The sequence below is a fragment of the Elgaria multicarinata genome, chromosome 10 (assembly GCF_023053635.1).
Source record: "Elgaria multicarinata webbii isolate HBS135686 ecotype San Diego chromosome 10, rElgMul1.1.pri, whole genome shotgun sequence".
Lineage (NCBI taxonomy): Eukaryota > Metazoa > Chordata > Lepidosauria > Squamata > Anguidae > Elgaria > Elgaria multicarinata.
In genome coordinates, this window is record NC_086180.1 from 6,359,560 (window position 1) to 6,381,021 (window position 21,462).

The 21,462-nt window shown below is 43.1% G+C and overlaps 1 protein-coding gene across 1 annotated transcript in view; it reads left to right on the top strand.

The window, feature by feature from the left end:
• The window catches only part of SLC4A11 (solute carrier family 4 member 11), a 138,724-nt gene that overhangs the window by 17,264 nt on the left and 99,998 nt on the right, over positions 1 to 21,462 (top strand). The window contains exons 3-4 of the mRNA XM_063136068.1: positions 2,807 to 2,850; positions 15,069 to 15,300. Of these exons, the coding sequence (XP_062992138.1) occupies positions 2,807 to 2,850; positions 15,069 to 15,300 (276 nt within the window). The remainder of the gene's footprint in view (positions 1 to 2,806; positions 2,851 to 15,068; positions 15,301 to 21,462) is intronic.

Genomic DNA, 21,462 nt, shown 5'->3' on the forward strand with positions numbered 1-21,462 from the left:
TTTTTGTGAACCGCCCAGAGAGCGTCGGCTATTGGGCGGTATAAAAATGTAATAAATAAATAAAATAAATCTAAAATTAATTTACAATCAAGTAACTTCATCAGAGGTTGTTTTCTTTCTTACTGCAAAATTGTTGCATAAATACGGTAGGTGAGGTCAGAAACGTGCTATTGAGGAATTGCTGGCATTATACTATGATTCATAATGCTGGGTGTAATTTATTTTATTTATTTATTTATTTATTTATTTATTTATTACATTTTTATACCGCCCAATAGCCGAAGCTCTCTTTACTGCCCCCAAAAGCAGATTGGCCTTGGTCCCATGTGCCATAAAAAGTGATTTACTGTTAGACCGCAATAGCGCCAGCTGGCCGAAGGGACAGGCATGGGAGATTGTGCTGTGCTGAAGCACCGTCCCTGTCTCCCTTGCGCAGGTGCCTTTTCCATGGCGTTAAAAAGCGGTGGGTAACGGTATTGCATCCAGTTCTGGGCACCACACTTCAAGAAGGATGCAGACAAGCTGGAGGGGGTTCAGGGGATGATCAAGGGTCTGGAAACAAAGCCCTATGGGGAGAGACGGAAAGAACTGGGCATGTTTAGCCTGGAGAAGAGAAGATTGAGGGGAGACATGATAGCACTCTTCAAAGACTTAAAAGGTTGTCACACAGAGGAGGGCCAGGATCTCTTCTCAATCCTCCCAGAGTGCAGGACACGGAATAACGGGCTCAGGTTACAGGAAGCCAGATTCTGGCTGGAGATCAGGAAAAACCTCCTGACTGTTAGAGCAGTACGACAATGGAATCCGTGACCTAGGGAGGTGGTGGGCTCTCCCACACTGGAGGCCTCCAAGAGGCAGCTGGACAGCCATCAGTTAGGGATGCTTGAAGGTGGATTCCTGCATTGAGCAGGGTGTTGGACTCGATGGACTTAGAAGCCCCTTCCAACTCTACCATTCTATGATTCCCACACTAGAGGCCTTCAAGAGGCAACTGGACAACCATCTGTCAGGGATGCTTTAGGGTGGATTCTTGCATTGAGCAGGGGGTTGGACTAAATGGCCTTAGAGACCCCTTCCGACTCTACTATTCAATGATTCTATGATTCTATGAGTGGTTCTGGAGGGTTGGGGGGTGCTAGCAAGCAGATCATGGGGGTTTGCCCACCATGCCAGCCCTGGGGCTGGTTTCATTAAGCCTGGCCACAGCCCTGATCTCTCACAGGGCAATTTATTGCTCCAGCATAGATGCATTTTAATTCCTGGTTCCAGATCTGTATCCTGTCAGTTCCTTTTTGCAGAAGAATTTTATTGGGTAACTTTTTCTATAGTAGTTGAGATGCTTGTATTTTTGTAACCCTCAAGGAAATGATTCCCCTTCACCTGACTCACTAGTATTGCACATTTATTTATTTATTTATTTATTTATTTATTTATTTATTTTATTAAGACATTTATATCCTGCCCTATATCACAGGGATCTCTGGGCGGCGTACAGATAAAATCATACAACCAATATAAAACAATAAATATAAACAGCTAAAAACAAATTAAACCGTTAATAAGCTAAAACCAGTACAAAATTTTAAAACGGTAAAAACGATTAAAACAATTACAACTATGTATAGGCTTGGTGAATATTCCCCTCCACCTGTCTCACTAGTATTGCGCTACTATTACAGGTAGAGACAGTCAGTGTTAGGGTGTTACCTATTGTAAATATGTTGATTTGGTTCTTGCTCTCTATTTCTTTCTCTGTTATGTCCTTCAAATGTACTCTCAAAATCTACCTTCCCTCCTTTCTCAACCACCCTAGTTGCCACGCCAACTGCAACAGTGTGTGTGTGTGTGTGTGTGTGTGAGTGCACTTGCCTACATTTTATCTATGCTATCCTATTTCTTCGATTCTAAGACACACTTTTTTCCCCCCATATAAACATCTCTAAAAACGGGGTGCGTCTTAGAATTGCGGGTGTGTCTTAGGTTTTTTTTTTTTCTGTTGGTGGTACCGAAATTAGTGTGCGTCTTACAGTCGATGGCGTCTTACAATCGAAGAAATACGGTACATTTCCTTCTGCCGTTCCTCTGTTCTCTCCTCAATCTCAATTATATTGTAAGCTCAGTGGAGGCAGGTGTTGTGTTCCTCAGAAAACTCCTGCTTTGCTAAGTAATCCACAAAGCTTTTATTAAGCAACAAACGTCTCTTCTACCTGAAGAGAGTCTAACCTCTTGGAAACGTCCCCCTAGGCAAAACTATGCAAACTAAGCAAGACAATTGTTCACTCAAGAAAGAATAGGAAGCCCCTTCCCAAACACAGGTAACTTCAGAGTGCCTGGTGCGGAGGCAGGTTCTGGCATAATCGAACTGACTTTCTCACGCCTTCCTTCCGCCCCGTGCGTTTGAGCTTCCGGCGGACCCTAGCATCAGCTAGCTTGTCGGGATGCTCTCCTCCGGAAGAAACCTCACTTCCCACTGAGTGTGTAGGATTTGGCCTTGAGGAGCTAAGCTCTGGAGAGGGCTGACTCCCAGCTGGGGAATCGCCCGTGAGAGCTTCCTCCCCCACTGGTACAGGCTGGCTGGGTGTCTGGCGCCGCCTCCTCTAGTTCCGAATCTGAGTCTGATTGATTACTTGAAACACCTTCTCCCAAAACAGGGGCAGTAGGGTTAGACATGACAGCAGGAACTGATGCTTTGGGGTGTAAAGTGCCTTCTGCATTATTAACTTGACAAGCAAAACTGACAGTTCCAAGCGTCCCCCAATGCTTCGCGTGTACCTGCAATTGTAATTTTTCTCTTCTTTTCCAGCAGAAAGTGAAAGCGCTGGCTGCGTTTTACTACACACATCAAGAAAAGTAAGTACAATTTTACGTTTACTTTTCTGACTTAATAATAATAATAATAATAATAATAATAATAATAACCAAGCCGTTAATTTGTCTTTACCGTATTTCTTCAATTCTAAGACGCACTTTTCCCCCCATATAAACATCTCTAAAAACGGGGTGCGTCTTAGAATCATGGGTGTGTCTTAGGGTTTTTTTTTTCCTGTTGGTGGTACCGAAATTAGTGTGCGTCTTACAATCTAAGAAATACGGTAATATATTTGCAGTACATAAATGAGCTTAGTCTTCGCCTGGCTCAGCCTTGTGTTGTACTACGATTCCCATCATCCCCTACCAGTATGGACCATGCTAGCATGGGAAAAAGGGATTTGTAGTCTGACACAGGGCTGGAATGTTGGGCTGGTCATTGCCATATGTAATCTAGGAGTAGATAGAATGTATGTATCTTCCTGTCTCTAAATCTCTTTTTACAGTTGTGTTCTTTGGTTGTTACTGAAATACCTCTGATGTTACCATCTTCAATGCAAAAGTTCGTTTCACTTAGAACAAGGATGGGGGACATGTGGCCCTCCAGATGTTGTTGGACAGTTCCTCCTTTCAGGAAAAATGACAACCTTAAAAATTAACTCATTTATCCTGGTGCAAGCTTTCGTGAGCAGTGTTTACTTCATCAGAGGCAATCTGACAGTGTCCACAGAAGCTTATGCAGGAATAAATTCATTAGTCTTTAATGTACCACAAGACACAGTGGGCCCATTCAGAAGACACCTTAAACCATGGCTTTAACCATGGTGGTTAAGCCAGAAAGCCGGGCTGTGTTCAGAAGACAGCTTAAACCACGGCTTTAACCATACCGAACAAAGCAAAAAGCCTTATTCACCGTGGTTAAAGCCGTGGTTTAAGGTGTCTTCCGAACACAGCCTGGCTTTCTGGCTTAACCACCGTGGTTAAAGCAGTGGCTTAAGGTGTCTTCTGAACACAGCCTGGCTTTCTGGCTTAACCACCGTGGTTAAAGCCATGGTTTAAGGTGTCTTCTGAATGGGGCCTCTGTTTTTGCTACAGCAGGCTGCCATCCCTACCCCTCTGGAAATGGATGTACAGAGAAGTCTTCCTTGATTAGTTAAACGGAATTATCTGTACTAATATCCTGACTTAAGCCATTTGTAGATTCTGCATTAAGGTGTTCTTGTTTTTTTTAAAAAAAGGGGAACGCATGTAACTTATGCATCAGTTTTTTGTTCATCCTATGGGTGGTTCAGGGGTTGTGATCCCTTGGGATATTGACATGGAACTGGATTATCGCCTGGTTATCTCAGAATGTGTTCTACAGCCCATGATGGTTTCAACCAGCCTTCAAAAAAATCTAGTTCACCGAACATCAAGCAGCTGCAAAGTCCATCATGTGTGACTCGCTTCAGATGCCCAGGCTTCCGGTCATGGGATGTCCTGGCCACCTCAAGGCCTCCTTCCCCTACCTGGTGCTGTCCAGGTGGGTTGGACAGAAACCAGTGGCCATAAGCTCCCTTTATAATGGTGTTGATCAGAAAGGATTGTTACTATGTCATTCTGAGGGGTAGATGAAATGTTACGCTATGACTTCACTTGCTGTTGTGGCTGCTGCTGGTTTTATCGTTGGCTTTTATCGTTGGTTTTATTTCTATTTTACTGTGTTAATGGTTTTAGCAGTGTTCATATTTTATCCATTTTTGTGTATTTTATTGTTACAAACCGCCTTGGGAGGGCTTCTCCTCTGAAAGGCCGCCAAGGAATATTTTAAATAAATCAAGAAATATGTACAAATGCCTGCAATGCAGCCTTCATAGCCACTTTATTAAATAAAACAGACTTACAAATGGGGCAGTTTGAGCAGAAAAGGAGCAGGTTAAGAGAGGCTTAACCGTTTCCTCTGTTCAGATGGCTTGTATGCAGGCACCACGTAGGAAAAGATGGAAAATGATCCAGGGGTTGCAGCATCTCCCCTATGAGGGAAGGTTACAACAGCTGGGACTGTTTAGCTTGGAAAAAAGAAGGCCAAGGAGAGACATGACTAAGATGTACAAAATTATGCATGGGGTGGAGAAGGTGGATAGGGAGACATTTTTCTCCTTCTCCCATAATACTAGGGCCCAGTGGGGTCAATCCCATGAAGCTGATGGTGGCAGATTCAGGACAAATAAAAGGAAGGACTTCTTCACACGGCACATAGTTAAAGTGTGGAATTCACTACCACAAGATGTAGTGATGGCCACCAATTTGGATAAATTCCTAGAGGAGAAGCCTAACAATGGCTACTAGCCCTGATGGCTATGTGCTACCTCCAGTATCCGAGGCAGTAGTACACCAGTTCTGGGGAACATGGGTGGGAGGGTGGTGTTGCACCATGTCCTACTTGTGGGTCAGCAGCTGGTTGGCCACTGTATGAACAGAGTGATGTGCTAGATGGACGGTCTGATGCAGCATAGCTCTTCTTATGTTCTTATGACTGTGGCCCATGGGTGGAGCGCATGGTTTGCAAGCAGTAGGTCTCAGGTTTAACCCCTGGCATCTCACAGGTAGGGCTGGAAAGACCTTTACCTAAAGAACCACTTCCAGCCAGTGTAGAATAGCTATCTCCTCCAAACTAGGGTCTTCCAGGTGTGTTGCACTAAAACTCCCATAATTCCCAGCCAACATGGCCAGGTGTTGGGGGTTGCAGTCTGACACATCTGGAGAGGAAGGCGGGGGTAGAAGAAAAACACTGATCAAGATGGACCTGTGGTTTGACTGGGAATATGGCAGCTTCTTTTTTGTTGCTTTAAAACACACACACACACACACACACACATTTTATTGAATTTTACATTTATAACAAAAGTATGTAACATCCAATCCCATCAAACATAACACAGTGATCAAACATGGATATACTGGATAAACGCAATCATCATCAAACCAAATTAATTAGGTGACACAATAGACTGGTTGCAATTGTAGAGGAAAATATATTGATTTTTTTTCAGTATATGGCAGCTGCTTCTCTCTCTCTCTCTCCCCCTCTCTCCTCTCTCTCTCTCTCTCTCTCTCTCTCTCTCTCTCTCTCTCACACACACACACACACACACACACACACACACACACACACACACCCCTGCACGCACACACCGTTCCAAATGCATGAATTTTATAGCCCCATTGCCAGACTCTTCCGGCTACATCCTGGTAGTCTTATATCAGAAGAGCAGTTCTTTATTTACGGATTGCTATATTATAGCCATAGTAACATTTGCCCTCTATGCCTGCCGTGAATCGTGCAGCAATTACCCTATAATGACTGTAAAGGAAAGTTAAACTTCCTGGCTTGCACATGCTGGTGCCAGCTTTCCAGTCTGGCACATTAAAGCTGGCCTTTCCAAAGCTTTCATCTTTTCATCCAAGATGCTCCCACTTAGTCCGCTTTCTGGAATGGAGGACGATGCCTTTGACGTACATTGCTGCCCTATTAACACATCCCAGGCCCTTCCTCCCACAGCTGGTAATGGTCACAAGGCTCAAGGAAAGTGCAAAATCCCGTCACGTACCTACTTGAGCAGCTCCACCGGTTGGGTGAAGATCCCGGCTGGCATTCAGGGCTCGCTTTTGCCTCTCAAGGGTGGAGCTGGTCAAACTAATTGGTAGCAAAGGCTGGAGAGGATTTTGATTTGAGCCTTGCCTGTCTAGGGAGTGGCGATCCATGCCCAAAGGCGAATGGACCAAACACTTCTCCGTGTCTACCTTCTTTGCCGTTGTAACCCTACTTGCCCATTCCAGTTTCACAGCTGGGAAGCTGAGGCTGAGAGACAACGGCTCAGTTCAGACAACACGTTTCTCATCGTTGGTTTTAGAACTCCATGGTGGAGTTTTTACCCCGCTGTTGAGAAACGTGTTGTCTGGTGGGAAAACTCCACGCAATGGTGGAGTTTTTTTGGGAAAACGCTCCGTGCAGAATATCCACGCTGTGCAGAGGAGAGTTCCTGCACAACTGTTGTGCTGCGTGTTGTATGGTGGGCTCCGTGGAGTTTTCCGTTGCGTTGCATTGCATTGACTTTTACCACTGGCTACAGAGTTTCCCTGGCAAGAGTGGCGAAAGGTGTGAGTGCTGCTCTAGGAGAGCCGCCGGGATTGGGTTTTTTGCAGCAATGGCTGATGGGATACCATCGGGAGGTCTGGGGGAGGAGAGAGGGCAGAGGAACTGTCAATCAAACATCACGATGGATTTTACTCAACTCTGCGGTAGCCCACAGTCACACAACGGTGGAGTTAGAACATGTTGTGTGGAGAGAACCCCCTGAAAACCTCAACTGTTGAGTAGAGTTTTCACACTGCGGTAACTAACGTGTTGTCTGAACTGAGCCAGTGACCGAGTTTGCACAATCATCAGCGTGATTAAGAAGCCACGGTGGGTTGTTAACCATGCTTTATGTACCAGTGACACGGCAGCCCAATCTGCTTAATTATCCTCGTGGGCACGGCTTACTATTGCCCATTTCAGACAACACACTGAGCCGTGGTGCTTAAGTATTTTGAGCTAAACATGATGGTTTAACGTGTTGTGTGAACCACGACTTAGCATGTCGTGTGAATCATTCCTAACTATGGTGGCGACACAATATGGCCGATAGGCTGCTAACCGGATATTGTCACCCCAGTACTGAAAAACCTACACTGTTTTCGAGGTTCAATTCAGGTTGTTGGTTTTTTTTTTTTTTTTTTTTATTTTTTTTTCTAGATATTTTTTTTTTTTATTATTTTTTTTTTTATTTTTTGAATATTTTTATTATTAAAACAACAAACACAAATCAAAATCACTTAATACAAGATATTATCATACCTTACTATCATATATTCAATATTAACCTATTAAACATAATATAATAAACATAACAGTGCTCCCCCCACCTCGGGATCTCATTCTTGTTTCCAAAAACTCATAGTTTCATCTGTTGGTGGAACCCCCCTTCCTTTAGAAAATACAAACTCCAGGAACTTTTTCCATATACTCTCAAAATCATTCGTTTTTACTATGCCTCTTTGCATTTTTATATTACATGTCAATTTATCGTTTATAGCAATGTCCCACACTTCTTTATACCATTCTTCAATACAATAATCTCCTGTAATTTTCCAATTCCTAGTTACTATCAACCTCGCAGCTGTCAGTAGGTTCGTTATCAATTCTTTCATTTCTTTATTACATTTAGGATCATCATGCAGTGAGAGTAATGCAATCCTTGGTGTAACTTCTACTTTAAATCCCACAATCTGTTCAATCTCATAAAACACCATCTTCCATAACTTTTGCACATGTATACAATCCCACCACATATGTAAATACGTTCCCTTTTCTCCACAACCCCTCCAACAATCTGCTGAAAGCTGTTTATTAATCTTATTTAATCTAACCGGAGTTAAGTACCACCTCCATACAAGTTTATAATAATTCTCCTTTATTCTTACTGACATATTTCTCAACACTCTCTGTCTCCATAGTCCATCCCACCTCTGTTGTCCTATTTGTATCTTCAGATCAGTCTCCCAAACCATTTTCCCAGCACTATCCAGCCCTCCTTTCTCAACTAATATATTATATATTTGACTCACTAACCCCTTTATCCCTATGTTTTGTCCCTTATCTATTTCTTTTTGTTCAATTAATTCCTCAAATTTCGTCCTCTCTTTACATTCTCCATTTTCTCTTATCCAATTTTTAGTCCATTGTTCTAATTGAAAATAATTTAACCACGTTAATTCCAAATCTCTCAAAACTTCTTCCAACCTCTCTCTTGTATTCATCCCCCTTAACCACTCTCCTAATTTCATTTTATTTCTTTCTTTTAAAACTTTGCTTAACCTCATCTTTAAATTTTCAGGAAATTTCTTTAACATTATCACCGGTGTTAAGGGGGAATTACTTGAAAACAATTCCTTTTTATAATTATCCCAAAGTTCCCAATGGAACTTCAGAAATTGGTTATCTAAATCATTAAGCCATTTACCCTTCCCTTTTTGCTTAAAAAACACATTTTGCAATTTCAACTCAATATTCCCTAGCGTATTTTCCTCCATCCATTTCAAATCCCCTACCCCTATAATTGCTTCAACAACATGTCTTAACCTATTAGCTAGATAGTAGTACTCAAGGTTTGGGAGACCCAGTCCGCCTCTCTTTTGGCTTAAATACCATTTACTTTTATTAATCCTTGATCTCTTCCCTTCATTGCAGTAATTATTTATAAGATTCTGCCATCTTTTTAATTCTATCACTGAAATTCTTATCGGTAACATTCTAAAGAAAAAATTAATCTTAGGTAAAATTTTCATCTTTATTAAAGCTATTCTTCCAAACCAGGAAAGATTCAGTTTCTTATACCTCTTTAACTCTTCCTCCAATTCTTTTTTCAATCCATTTAAATTCTCACTTCCCAAATCTTCTAAATTTTTTGTAATCTTAACACCCAAATATTTAATTTTCTCTTTGCTTTTCAAAACTGAAGCCTTCCCTTCCCACTCCCTTTCTTCCTTTTTAGTATAGTTGAATAACATCAAATCCGATTTTGCCCAGTTTATCCTTAACCCCGTAACTTCCTCAAAATCATTCAACTGCTGTTTAATTCTTTCCATTTTACCTAAAGGATCTCTGATAGTCATCAATGTATCATCTGCAAACATGTTCAGTTTAATTTTATTACTATTACCTATCCCCTCTATCTCTTCATCCTCTCTTATTGCATTTGCCAACAATTCCATCACCAATACAAACAGGACTGGCGAGAGTGGGCATCCTTGTCTTGTCCCTCTAGCTAGTCGTATCTTGTCCGTTATTCCATCATTTACTACCACTACAGCTGTGCTTTTAGAGTATAACTGTTCTATTATTGTTCTAAATTTAGTACCAAATCCCATTTTATTTATAACCAACTTTAAAGTTTGCCAGCTCACACAATCAAAAGCCTTAAATATATCTAACGCTAAAATACCCGCCTTAATCCTTGATTTTTTTATCCCCTGTATTACACTCAAAACTCTACCTATTAATGTGTGCATCTGTCTACCTGCTATAAAACCACATTGATCTTCCCCTACATATTTAGCTATACATTTATTTAACCTTTTAGCCAAAATGCCTGAAAAAATTTTTGCATCTTGGTTTATTAGTGAAATTGGTCTATATGAATCGGGGAGAGTTAGATCCTTATCTGGTTTCGGAATTAAAATTATTATAGAATGCTCCCATGACTCTGGGATCCTCTCCCCCTCCATTATTGCATTATATAATTTCAGCAACTTTGGCACTATTAAGGTTTTAAATTTTTTGTAAAACTCTGGTCCTAAACCATCTGCCCCTGGTGATTTCCCTGCTTTAAGCTGGTCTATAACCTCCTCTATTTCACTTTGCGATATTTTATTATCCATTATTTCCTTATGTTCTTTTTCTAATCCTTTCTTCAAAAATTTATCCACATATTCCTCCATCCTCTTCATTTGGATATCTCTTTTCTTGTATAACTCTTCAAAAAAATCCTGAAAAATTTTTATTTTATCCTTCATCAAATGACAATCATTACCCTGCTTATTTTTTACTAACCCTATCCCATTTTTGGCTTTTTCTTTCTGTGTGAGTTTGGCAAGCATCTTAGAGTTCCTGTTACTATTTTGAAAATATTCCCTTTTCATATAAATTAAATTCCTCTGTACCTCTTCTAAATTAATATTTTCTAATTCCTTTTTTTGTGCCATTAATTCTATTAATTTATGTTTGTTCTTAGTTTGCCAATATTCTTTTTCCAGCTTTATTATCTCTTTTTCTAAAGTAGCCTGCCTTGCCTCTTGTTGTCTTTTTAATTTACACGTTTCCCTAATACAGTTCCCCCTAAACACAGCCTTCATGGTATCCCAAACCACTGCTGTTCTTGTTCCCCCTTTCTCATTTATTTCCCATGTTTCTGACAATTCCTTCTGCATTTTCTCAATTACTTTATCATTCTTAAATATCTTAGTATTCAATCTCCACCTTAATGCTTCTTTATATTCCTTACTAACTGCAAAAACTAAGCTTACCAGTGCATGATCCGATACCTTGATTGTCCCTAATTCCATTCTACATGTCTTGGTTACAAAATCTCTAGATACAAAAATATGATCAATTCTGGAGTATGTATGATGGACTGAAGAATAAAACGTGAATCCTGGGTCTGCCCCTCTGAGAACTCTCCAAGAATCAACAAAATCCTTCTCTTTAATTAATTTGCTTAAAATAGTAACATTGTTTCTCTTTTCTGCTTCAGAGGGATTTGACCTATCTACTCTATTGTCCATAACCATGTTAAAATCTCCCGCCATAATTACATACCCCTCCTTGAATTCTTCCATCTCTCTTAATACCTCCTCATAAAATTCTTTTTGTTTATTATTTGGTGCATACATGTTAATCAAAGTATATTTTTCCCCCTCCAGTTTACCTTTAATCATGAGGTATCTCCCATTCTCATCTTTTTTAATATCCTCCATCATAAACCCAGTTCTTTTTGAAATCAAAATGGCCACTCCCTTTTTTTTTGATGTCCCCAACGATACTTCATAATAGACTGGCCATCTCAATCGAATAACGTTCTTTTTCTCCTTAATTTGATGAGTCTCTTGCAGAAATATCATATCAGAACCATCCTTGTTTAACAATTGTTCAATCCTTCTCCTTTTTACGACTGCCCCCAGACCTTTGACATTGAGCGTTGAGATCCTTAACTTCTTATCCATATTCATCTCTCTGATCTTCTATTCGATCCCGATCGTGTTGAAAACATAACATACACACATATACATACAACACCTCTAACATACCCTTCCCTCCCACCCCACTTCCCCCTTCCCTCCCATCACTTTTCCCCCCAATATATACCCGGAAGTCTAATACTTCCGCCATTTTTTTTTTACCCTTTGGGGGGGGGGGAAAGAAGCCAGGAACCCAGAGCCAGCAGGAACTAATTAATATATTTCTTATCATCGCTATATTAACCATCTACACCACCCCCCCAACTGCTCCTCTTTCTTCTTCATCACCGCTTTTTGCACCGCCACCAGCATCTCTTTGAGGACCCAAACCTAAGCTCTCAAGAAGCTCCATGCCTTGCTGGGCGGAGAAAACCCTATGATTTTCCCCGTTGTATGAGAAACGCAGGAAAATCGGATATCCCCATGCATAAAGAATTTTCTTCTTTTTCAATTCCTCCGTTATGATCTTGACACTGCGTCTCCATTCCAAAGTCTGTTGGCACAGATCATTAAAGACCTGCACTGATGCTCCTTGGAACTTCAGCTCACCCAATGCTCTTAATTCTTTCATCAATTGCTCTTTCTTGTGATAGCTTAAAAATTTCACCAAAACATCTCTGGGGGGTGCACCACTTCTGAAACCCCCTACCCTGTGAGCACGCTCCACATCTTCTTCAGCTAATTGCAGGGTTGGGACTAGTTCTTTAAACCAGCTTAGAATATTCTTCCTGAGGTCCTCCCCTTTCTTCTCCACCATATAACGAACGCGAACGTTTACTCTTCGTGCGTTATCTTCCATAACAATCAGTCTCTTATCTAGATCTTTAAATTTCACCTCTTGATCATTTTGAGTCTTCTTAATTTCTTTAACTTGATTTTTCACTTGATCAACCTCTGTCTTCAAAAAGCCTAGTTGATTGTCTCTTATAGCCATTTCTGCAGCCAGCTTATCCACCCTCTTATTATTTTTGTCAATTTCCGTTTCAATTTTCATAAATAGTTCAGCTTTAAGACTTCTCAACATAGCTGAAATTTGATCCACCATTTCCCCTTGCCCTGCTGGCTCTACGCCAGCTCCGGCAGCCATCTTCAACTCCTTTGTCGTTATTACAGATTCTTCTTGTTTTTCTTCCGTCTCCAGCTCTGGATCAACAACTCTTTGAGGTCTTTTAATGGTATTGTTGGACGCGTATTGAACCCAGCGTGGCTTCACCACCGGGGCAGTTTTTTTGGGTGGCATAGGCTTGTAAATACTGCTGCTGCTAATTAGTTTTGCTTTCAAATCCAACAAACAGCGAGCTCAGAAGGGTTTTACTGCCGTGCTTAACGAGATTTATTACTTGCTACTGAAAAGGTGGCTATTAATCAATCTCTCCTGACGATGGCTCTGCAATTAAAATTCCTTTCAAGATAAGCTCTCCGTCTGGGAGATTCCTTATACAGCCGCTCTTAACAGTTCAAGGAGGGGCTACTTCTCCACTAGCCACCTTCCTTCCACTTCAAATACACTCGTTAAGCAGCAAAATACTTTAATCTTTTAAATCCCATTCTGTAGCTCAAAGTTTCCCATTCAATCTTCACCGTTCTTCACTATTTCCAGCCCAGATAATTAGATGATAAGGCTTAAAAACCTACCGGTCCATCGGCAGTTCTTTTTTTTCCTTATTACTCCATTGGCACGCTGGCTCCTCCCCCCCCAGGTTGTTGGTTTTAACTATTAAAGCTCTATCTAGCTTTAGGGCCTGGCTATCCGACGGACTCCTATGTTGGTATGAACCTGTTTGATTATTAAAATCACCTGGAGAGGCCCTTTCCTCACATCAAGAGGCCCGCTTGTCGGGATCCAGGAAAGGGCCTTTATCCTGTGCAGCTCCCAAATTCAGAAATACACACCTGCTGGAGTCATGACTAGCCCCTGCTTTCTCTGCATTCAAGACCCATCTCTTTAACTTTGCTTTTTAAATTATTGTGGTTTTTAAGGTTGTTTTAAATGTTTACTCTGTTGTGGTTTTTATTTGATTCTGGTCTTTATTTTCTGAACTTTTTGTAAAGTGCTCTCATGATTTCAAGGTCTCCCACCAAGACGTGAGACATTAAAGAGGTCTGCCGTGCAATCCACAAAGCTTTATTCGGTAAATAGACGTCTCTTCACACCTGAAGGGGGTGTGAAAGCTAGGAGGTATCCTCTAAGCTAAATGAACTTAATAATTCAAGGAGGTTGCCTATCAACTCAATGGACAGTTTCCCCACAGCGCTCAACAGACTCAGGGTGGTCCCAGGGTGGGTCTTGAAGGTGAAGCCTCTGCTGAGTGGCCAGCCTCGCAGACCGCCTCCCACCTCCTCTGAGCTCTGCCCTCTTAACCCTGCAGCGAATTCTTGGGTTTGTCAGTTCTGATGCTCCCTCCCCCTCTGATAGATACTGAATTCCCAGGGAGGGGAGGGTGTTCTCTGAGCTTGGGAATTCTGTCCGATAAGCTCCTGGGAAGATTCCTCCTGGACTCCTGAAGAGTCTTGGAGAAGTTCCTCCTCCACGTCTTGGCATACATCTGCTTCTGCTTTTTCAGCTTCCGAATCCGATTGAGGCTGTGAAACCCAGGGCTCAAGCAGGATATTCCACTATAAAAGCGGTATATAAAAGGCAGGAGCCACACTACTGCTTTATAGCGGCATTGAAGCGCACTGCAGGATCTACACTACCGCTTTATAGTGGTATTGAAGTGCACTGACAACTGTTGGGCCCTATGACGCATCTACACCAAGCAGGATGTAACACTATGAAAGTGGTATGAAAGCGGTATGTGGTCTGTGTCATGGGCCCCAACAGTTGTCAGTGCACCTCAATACCACTACAAAGCAGTTGTGTGGCTCCTGCCTTTTATATACCTCTTTCATACCGGTTTCATAGTGGAATATCTGCCCCCAGTCCCTTGCAATAGGGAGAATGAGCTTGATCCTGACAAGTGCCTGGGTTGGTTTCAGAAAGGCATATATAGGAAGATAAATAAGTAAATAAGTAAATAAATAATGAAATGTGGTGTTGTTCCAGGCGAGTCATGAAACATCAAGGGAGTGAGCAAGCAGGAAACATGCCCGTGTAAAACGGCCTGCAAGGCACCCCAAAATGGAACCTCTTTATGGAAAGCAAGAAAGCATTAATGATGTTAGCAACACATAATGGTAGAATTCACCATGAATGAGGAAATCAAAGTTTTCCTCTGTTGCTGCTTGTACCACCCAGGTAGACCTTTGGGAAATATTCTTAAGAGGGTGCCGTTGCACCCGTGTCCTGCTTATGGTTTCCTGGTCAACACTAGTTGGCCACTGTGTGAACGGGGTGCTGGACCACATGGACCCTTGGTCTGATCCATTTTCCCTTGGTCTGATCCTTGGTCTGATCCATTTTCGTGTTCTTACATTCTTGCCTTGTCCTCTTTCTATTGCAGTACCTAAAATTAAAGAATTTTGAGGAGGAAGTCAGAGCTCACCGTGACCTCGATGGGTTCCTGGCCAGAGCCAGCATCATCCTGGATGAGACGGCAACCTCCCTGGACGACGTCCTGCGGGAGATGTTGAAACACTTTGCCGAGGACTCTGACAATGCGGAGCCAAGCTGCAACTTTGACAAAATCATGAGCACTTTATTCACCGATTCAGGGACCCCCAGGGAAGGGAATGGTAAGATGCATGACAGTTCTTCCCTTGCGTCTCAGCTGAGAGTTGTGAAGATTGGGCAGAGTGACTTTCTCATGACCTTGCTGCCTTTGGCCATTATTCCACAGTTGCCTTGAACTTCATATTAGTATAGTTCAACCTTCCCCATCCTGCCTCTGTCCAGATGGGTTGGACTGCAGCTCTCAGAATTCCCAGCCAGGCCATGCTGGCTGGGAATTCTGGGAGCTGCATTCCAACCCATCTAGATGGAGACAGGTTGGGGAAGGCTGGTGAAGTTCAGTCCCATGCAGCGTCTTAAGATCTTAATGCAACTGTTTATGGGTGAGTCTTTGACTTGACGCACAAGCACACATGGGTCTAAGTCCTTCCAGAATAAAGAACGAATGCATAGAGCCACCTGTTGTCCTTCTTAGCGGGCACTTGTTGGCCGAACTGTTGAATAGCTGCCTGTTGTTCGTGGTGGTGCCTGAGCAGTATGGTCTTTCTTGGTGATTCTCCAAGAGAAAATTGAAGCTTAAGAGAACACCCTTCGCTCTATAAGTCTCGTAAGGATGCTTGAACATCAGCAAATAGCCCGGGAGACTGTAAACATGGAGGGGTCATTTTGATTTTTTGTTTTCGTTTTAACCCGAGACATGTGTCCTCTTTTACAGAGGACCGTCCTCTGTTTGAAGAGCTATGAGAGAACCGTCTTCTATTTGTAGATTTTCTCTCTCTGAAAACCCTTCTGGTCCAAGCCACCATGAGGGAGGAAGCAGCAGCCAGGCACCTCTCCACCGTGCCTGGGTCCAGCTCCAGCTGAGAGCCCCCTCCCTCCTGCTACCAACTGCCACTGCAGAGGCCACCATGAGGGAGGAAGCAGCAGCCAGGCACCTCTCCACCGTGCCTGGGTCCAGCTCCAGCTGAGAGCCCCCTCCCTCCTGCTGTCCCCTGTAACTGCTGAACTTTTCCAACTAAGATTGTAGTGCCTGAATTTGCTTTCCTTTTCCCCCTCCTCCTCCTCCCTCCCAATCCCCTTTCCTTTTGTGTCATGTCTTTTAGATTGTAAGCCTGTGGGCAGGGACTGTCAAGAAATACTTTTGTAAGCCGCCATGAGAGCCTTTTTTGGCTGAATGGCGGCATAAAAATACTTAAATAAATAAATAAATAAATAAGTCCAGTTCATCCGTAACAAGCCATAAGAATTGTTGCCCATCAACAGCGGACACCTTTGTGTCTGAACAGGCAGGTGCACAGGTCACCTGATTACAGGTGTACGGTGTCTCTATTGATATTGCAATAATTTCTTCTACATTTTCATCTATACATTTAATTTAGCATATGCAAATGTCACACAGCACGTAACTGAACTATGGAATTCGCTAGTACAAGATGGAGTAATGGCCACCCATTTGGACGGCTTTAAAAGGGGGTTGGATAAATTCCTGGAGGCGAAGGCTATCAATGGCTACTAGCCCTGATGGCTAGGTGTTACCTCCAGTAGCAGAAGCAGTAAGCCTGTATACACTAGTTGCTGTGGAACATGGGTGGGAGGGTGCTGTTGCACTCATGTCCTGCTTGTAGGTCCCTGGCTGGCCACTGTGGGAACGGAGTGCTGGACTAGATGGACCCTTGGTCTGATCCAGCATCAGGGCACTTCTGATGTTTGTATACGTTTTTAATGTCCACTGTTTTTAACTTTTGTAAAGCGCCCGGAGAGCTTCGGCTATGGGGCGGTATATAAATGCAACAAATAAATAAAGAAAGAAAGAAAGAAAGAATTGGGTCGCCACAAAAAAAGAGGGCACCTGTTTGCATAATAATTGCATATGCTAATTTGCAATTTGCAGTAAGCCTATGTACACCAGTTGCTGGGGAACATGGGCAGGAGGGTGCTGTTGCACTCACGTCCTGCTGGTGGGTTTCCCATGGGCGGCTTGTATGCCACTGTGTGAACCAAGTGATGGACTAAATAGAGACTTGGTCTGGTCCAGCTCGGCTCTTCTTATGTTCTTTACCCAAACCAATGTCCTGTTTTCTTTTCTTTTTGTGGGGTAGGGTGTCCGTGTGATGTATTCCCTCATTTGGGGTGTTTCGTAAGTGGCCACCCTACCTGGGACCCATTCCACCTTAGCTATGAGTCTGGGATAAGGGGTGACAGGGGTGGACCCAGGGCCGGGCAAAGCTGGTCATAGGCCCATGCCAGATGGGAAATGTAGGCCCCATTTCAAACTGCTCATTAAGTATTTTTTAATCAGTTCGAAATACATAGGAACTAGAACGATTTGTAAAAAAGGTAATGGCAAGCACTTTTATTCAAGATGTATATAAGACATCACTTCTTCACATTCAGGAATGCTTTACGTGCTTTTCTTTGGGCAAATTCATCCTCAACAACAGAAAAATCAAGCAAATTCGTAACAAATCTTTACCAAAGGGTCCCCGTTTGCCTCTACCAGGGGGACTTGGAGTAGGCCTCCTCAAAATCGTAGGCCCATGCCAACTGACTCCACTGCCCCCCTTCCCCCCAGCCCCCGGCCAGCCCTGGGTGGACCTCTGCCTGTGCTTCTGCCTCTTTATGCACTACACTAGTCCATGCCACACCGCTTTGTGCAACAAAGTGTATATTACACTGGCTCAATCAAAAAGTCTTCCATGAAGATGTGTACATGGCAGGACAGGTGGCAAATGGCACCTGCGGACTTCGTGCCTGACAGAACATTGAAGGGAGGAGAAAGAAGGAGGAGGCAAAGCTACCAAAGTCTTGATGTAAACACACTTACTCAGAAGTTGGCCCGATGCCTTTGGGAAAAGCAATGGGAGGTTGGAACTGCAGCTAGTAAAAACTATACTCCTATGCAGGTGACTCAGAAATAAAACCTACTGACAGGGTTGGTCAGGTTTCTGGAGCGAGCCACCTCCGCCCCAAATTTTCTTACTCAAATGTAAGTTGTATTTGTTTAATGGGAGTTAGTGTCTAGTCAAGCAGAACAGAATTGCTGCCTCAGTTTGCCACCCACACTTTTCATTATGAACTGCAGGAGCGGGTTTGAATAAACCCTTATTTATATATATATATATATATATATATATATATATATAATCAGCACAAAGAAGCTGCCTGCATAACTCAAAAGCCTACTCCCTACTTTGTGACTTCGGGTTATTCCTAATAAAAGCGTTGCCCTGCTATTAAGCTTTTGATTTGTTCAAATTAGCAAAAAATGGCCTGTTTGTGGTGTACACCTAAAAAAAAGGTTAAGTGAAATGGAATAATAACCGTCAGCTAATTCCATATATCATATGGGTTGACTTGCAAGAAAGCAGTTTCAAAGACATTAGGGAGAGGGTGGGATTGCCAGCATTAATGCTAAATTTCCTTTTTAAAAACCAGGGGAATTCAGTTATCAAAAAACGTGCCAGTTTAGCCTCAGAGCGAAGGCTATTTCATGTTGGCTCCACAAAGCCAGGAAATTGGAAGCTGAGGCGGATGACTTCCCAGACACATCCTGTGATCTGTAATGATCTTGTGCAATGTCAGAAATGGTGCTTGCTTATGCTGTTATTATTATTATCATTATTTATTTATTTATTTATTTATTTATTTATATAGCACCATCAATGTACATGGTGCTGTACAGAGTAAAACAGTAAATAGCAAGACTCTGCCGCATAGGCTTACAATCTAATAAAATCATAGTAAAACAATAAGGAGGGGAAGAGAATGCCAACAGGCACAGGGTAGGGTGAGCAGGCACAGGGTAGGGTAAAACTAACAGTATAAAGTCTGCACAACATCAAGTTTTAAAAGCTTTAGGAAAAAGAAAAGTTTTTAGTTGAGCTTTAAAAGCTGCGATTGAACTTGTAGTTCTCAAATGTTCTGGAAGAGCGTTCCAGGCGTAAGGGGCAGCAGAAGAAAATGGACGGAGCCGAGCAAGGGAAGTAGAGGCCCTTGGGCAGGCGAGAAACATGGCATCAGAGGAGCGAAGAGCACGAGCGGGGCAATAGTGTGAGATGAGAGAGGAGAGATAGGAAGGAGCTAGACCGTGAAAAGCTTTGAAAGTTAACAGGAGAAGTTTATATTGGATTCTGAAGTGAATTGGAAGCCAATGAAGAGATTTCAGAAGCGGAGTAACATGGTCAGAGCGGCGAGCCAAGAAGATGATCTTTGCGGCATCTACCCTGGTCCCAGGCACTCCCCGTCTGGATTTGGGCCTGAAAGACCAAGGGAAGGTGTAGATGCCTGGAGGGTAAGTTGTAAACAAGCACAAGTGGCTCAGTTCAGACAACACGTTTCTCAATGGTGGTTTTAGAACTCCATGGCGCCGTTTCTACACCACCATTGAGAAATGTGTTGTCTGGCGGGAAAACTCCACGCAGCAGTGGCGTTTTTTTTGGGGGGGGGGAAATCGCTCCACGCAGAATATCCACGCTGGGCAGAGGAGAGTTCCTGCACAACCTTTGTGTTGCGTGTTGTGTGGAGGGCTCCGTGGAGTTTCCCGTTGCGTTGAGTTGACTTTTCCCACTGGCTACAGAATTTCCCTGGCAAGAGCGGCGAAAGGAGTGAGTGCCGCTGTAGGAGAGCCGCTGGGATTGGTTTTTTTTTTCCCAGCAATGGCTGATGGGATACCATCAGGAGGGCCGGGGCAGGAGAGAGGGCAGAGGAACTGTCAATCAAACATTGCAATGGATTTTACTCAACTCCACGGTAGCCGGCAGTCACACAACGGTGGAGTTAGAATATGTTGTGTGGGGACTACCCTCTAGGAACTCAAACTTTCAGTGAGCTTCCACACGGCGTTGACTAACATGTTGTCTGAACTGAGCCGTTGTGACATTGCACAACATCTTCACTGATCACAGCATATGTCTAGTAAGGCGGCCACTCATCTTCCAATTTCCTGGCTTTGTAGAGTCAATATGAGATTATTTCCGGTCTTAAACTAGTTTATGGGTTGCTGTGTTGTTGTTGTTTTTTAATTCTTTTTATAAACTAGGCTTAGTTTATGACTGGGTTAGTGCTCAGCTTCTTCTCTCCCCGTGCATTCCTCAACATATTACAGGTCGCTCCCTTCTTTGAAAACTTGTGGCTTTGATCCAAGGTACGCTTGACTGTTTTTTCCATATCTCAGTTGAGCATGAAATTGCAAAGTCTTCTACAGAGCAAGAAGAACAAAAACCTGCCTTCCTAAGGAAACCTACCAAAGCATCTCCAGCACATTAACCATCCTCTCTCTTTCTCTGGGCATGGCTAGACGGGGCGATATCCCGGGGTCGGTTTTGGATCGTCCCTGTGCGTCCACATGATGCGCAGGGGATCCCGGGGGCAGGATCCCCAGGATATCGCCCTACTCTTCTATCCTGACTTTTCCCGTGGTCCCGGGATGATCCCGAGACCACGGGACATGTGGCTGGGCATCCCGTTTTCGTCCTGGCTCCTCGCGAGTAACTGCAAGGAGCCAGGACGTGGGCACGGAGCTCTGTGCCCATAGGGGGTGGGGTGGGCGGAGCTGGATTTTTTTTTTAAAAAAACCCCACTTTTGTACAGGAGCGCTTCTGCGCTCTTTTCTCATAAAAACAAAATGGCAGGCATGACATCCTCTTCCTCCCACCCTGCGACGATCCCGGAAGCATGTAAGTCCGGGATCGTTCCACCTCCCTTCCTCTACACCAGTGGTTCTCAACCTTCCTAATGCCGCGACCCTTTAATACAGTTCCTCATGATGTGGTGACCCCCAACCATAAAATTATTTTCGTTCTTCTCTGCACGATCCATTGTCATGGGATGGTTTGCTAATGAAAATAATACATAACAATAGCTTTAATAATACAAAAGATGATACATGACACAGTTCAGTCAATACAGTTTCCTAAGACCATCGGAAATATGTGTTTTCCAATGGTCTCAGGCGACCCCTGTGAAAGGGTCGTTCGACCCCCAAAGGGGTCCCGACCCACAGGTTGAGAACCGCTGCTCTACACCGTATGGTGTAGACGTGCCCCCCTCCCTTCCTTCCTTCCTTCCTTCCTTCCTTCCTTCCTTCCTTTCATGTAAGAGGGTGGGAAGTCACACCTTGAGACTGAAGTAGGTTTTCCAAGAATAGTGTTTCATTGATTTGTAACTACTATTTTTTTTAAAAAATAAATAAATTCTTTCATCTTCTGCGCCAGGTTGTTCAGCAACTG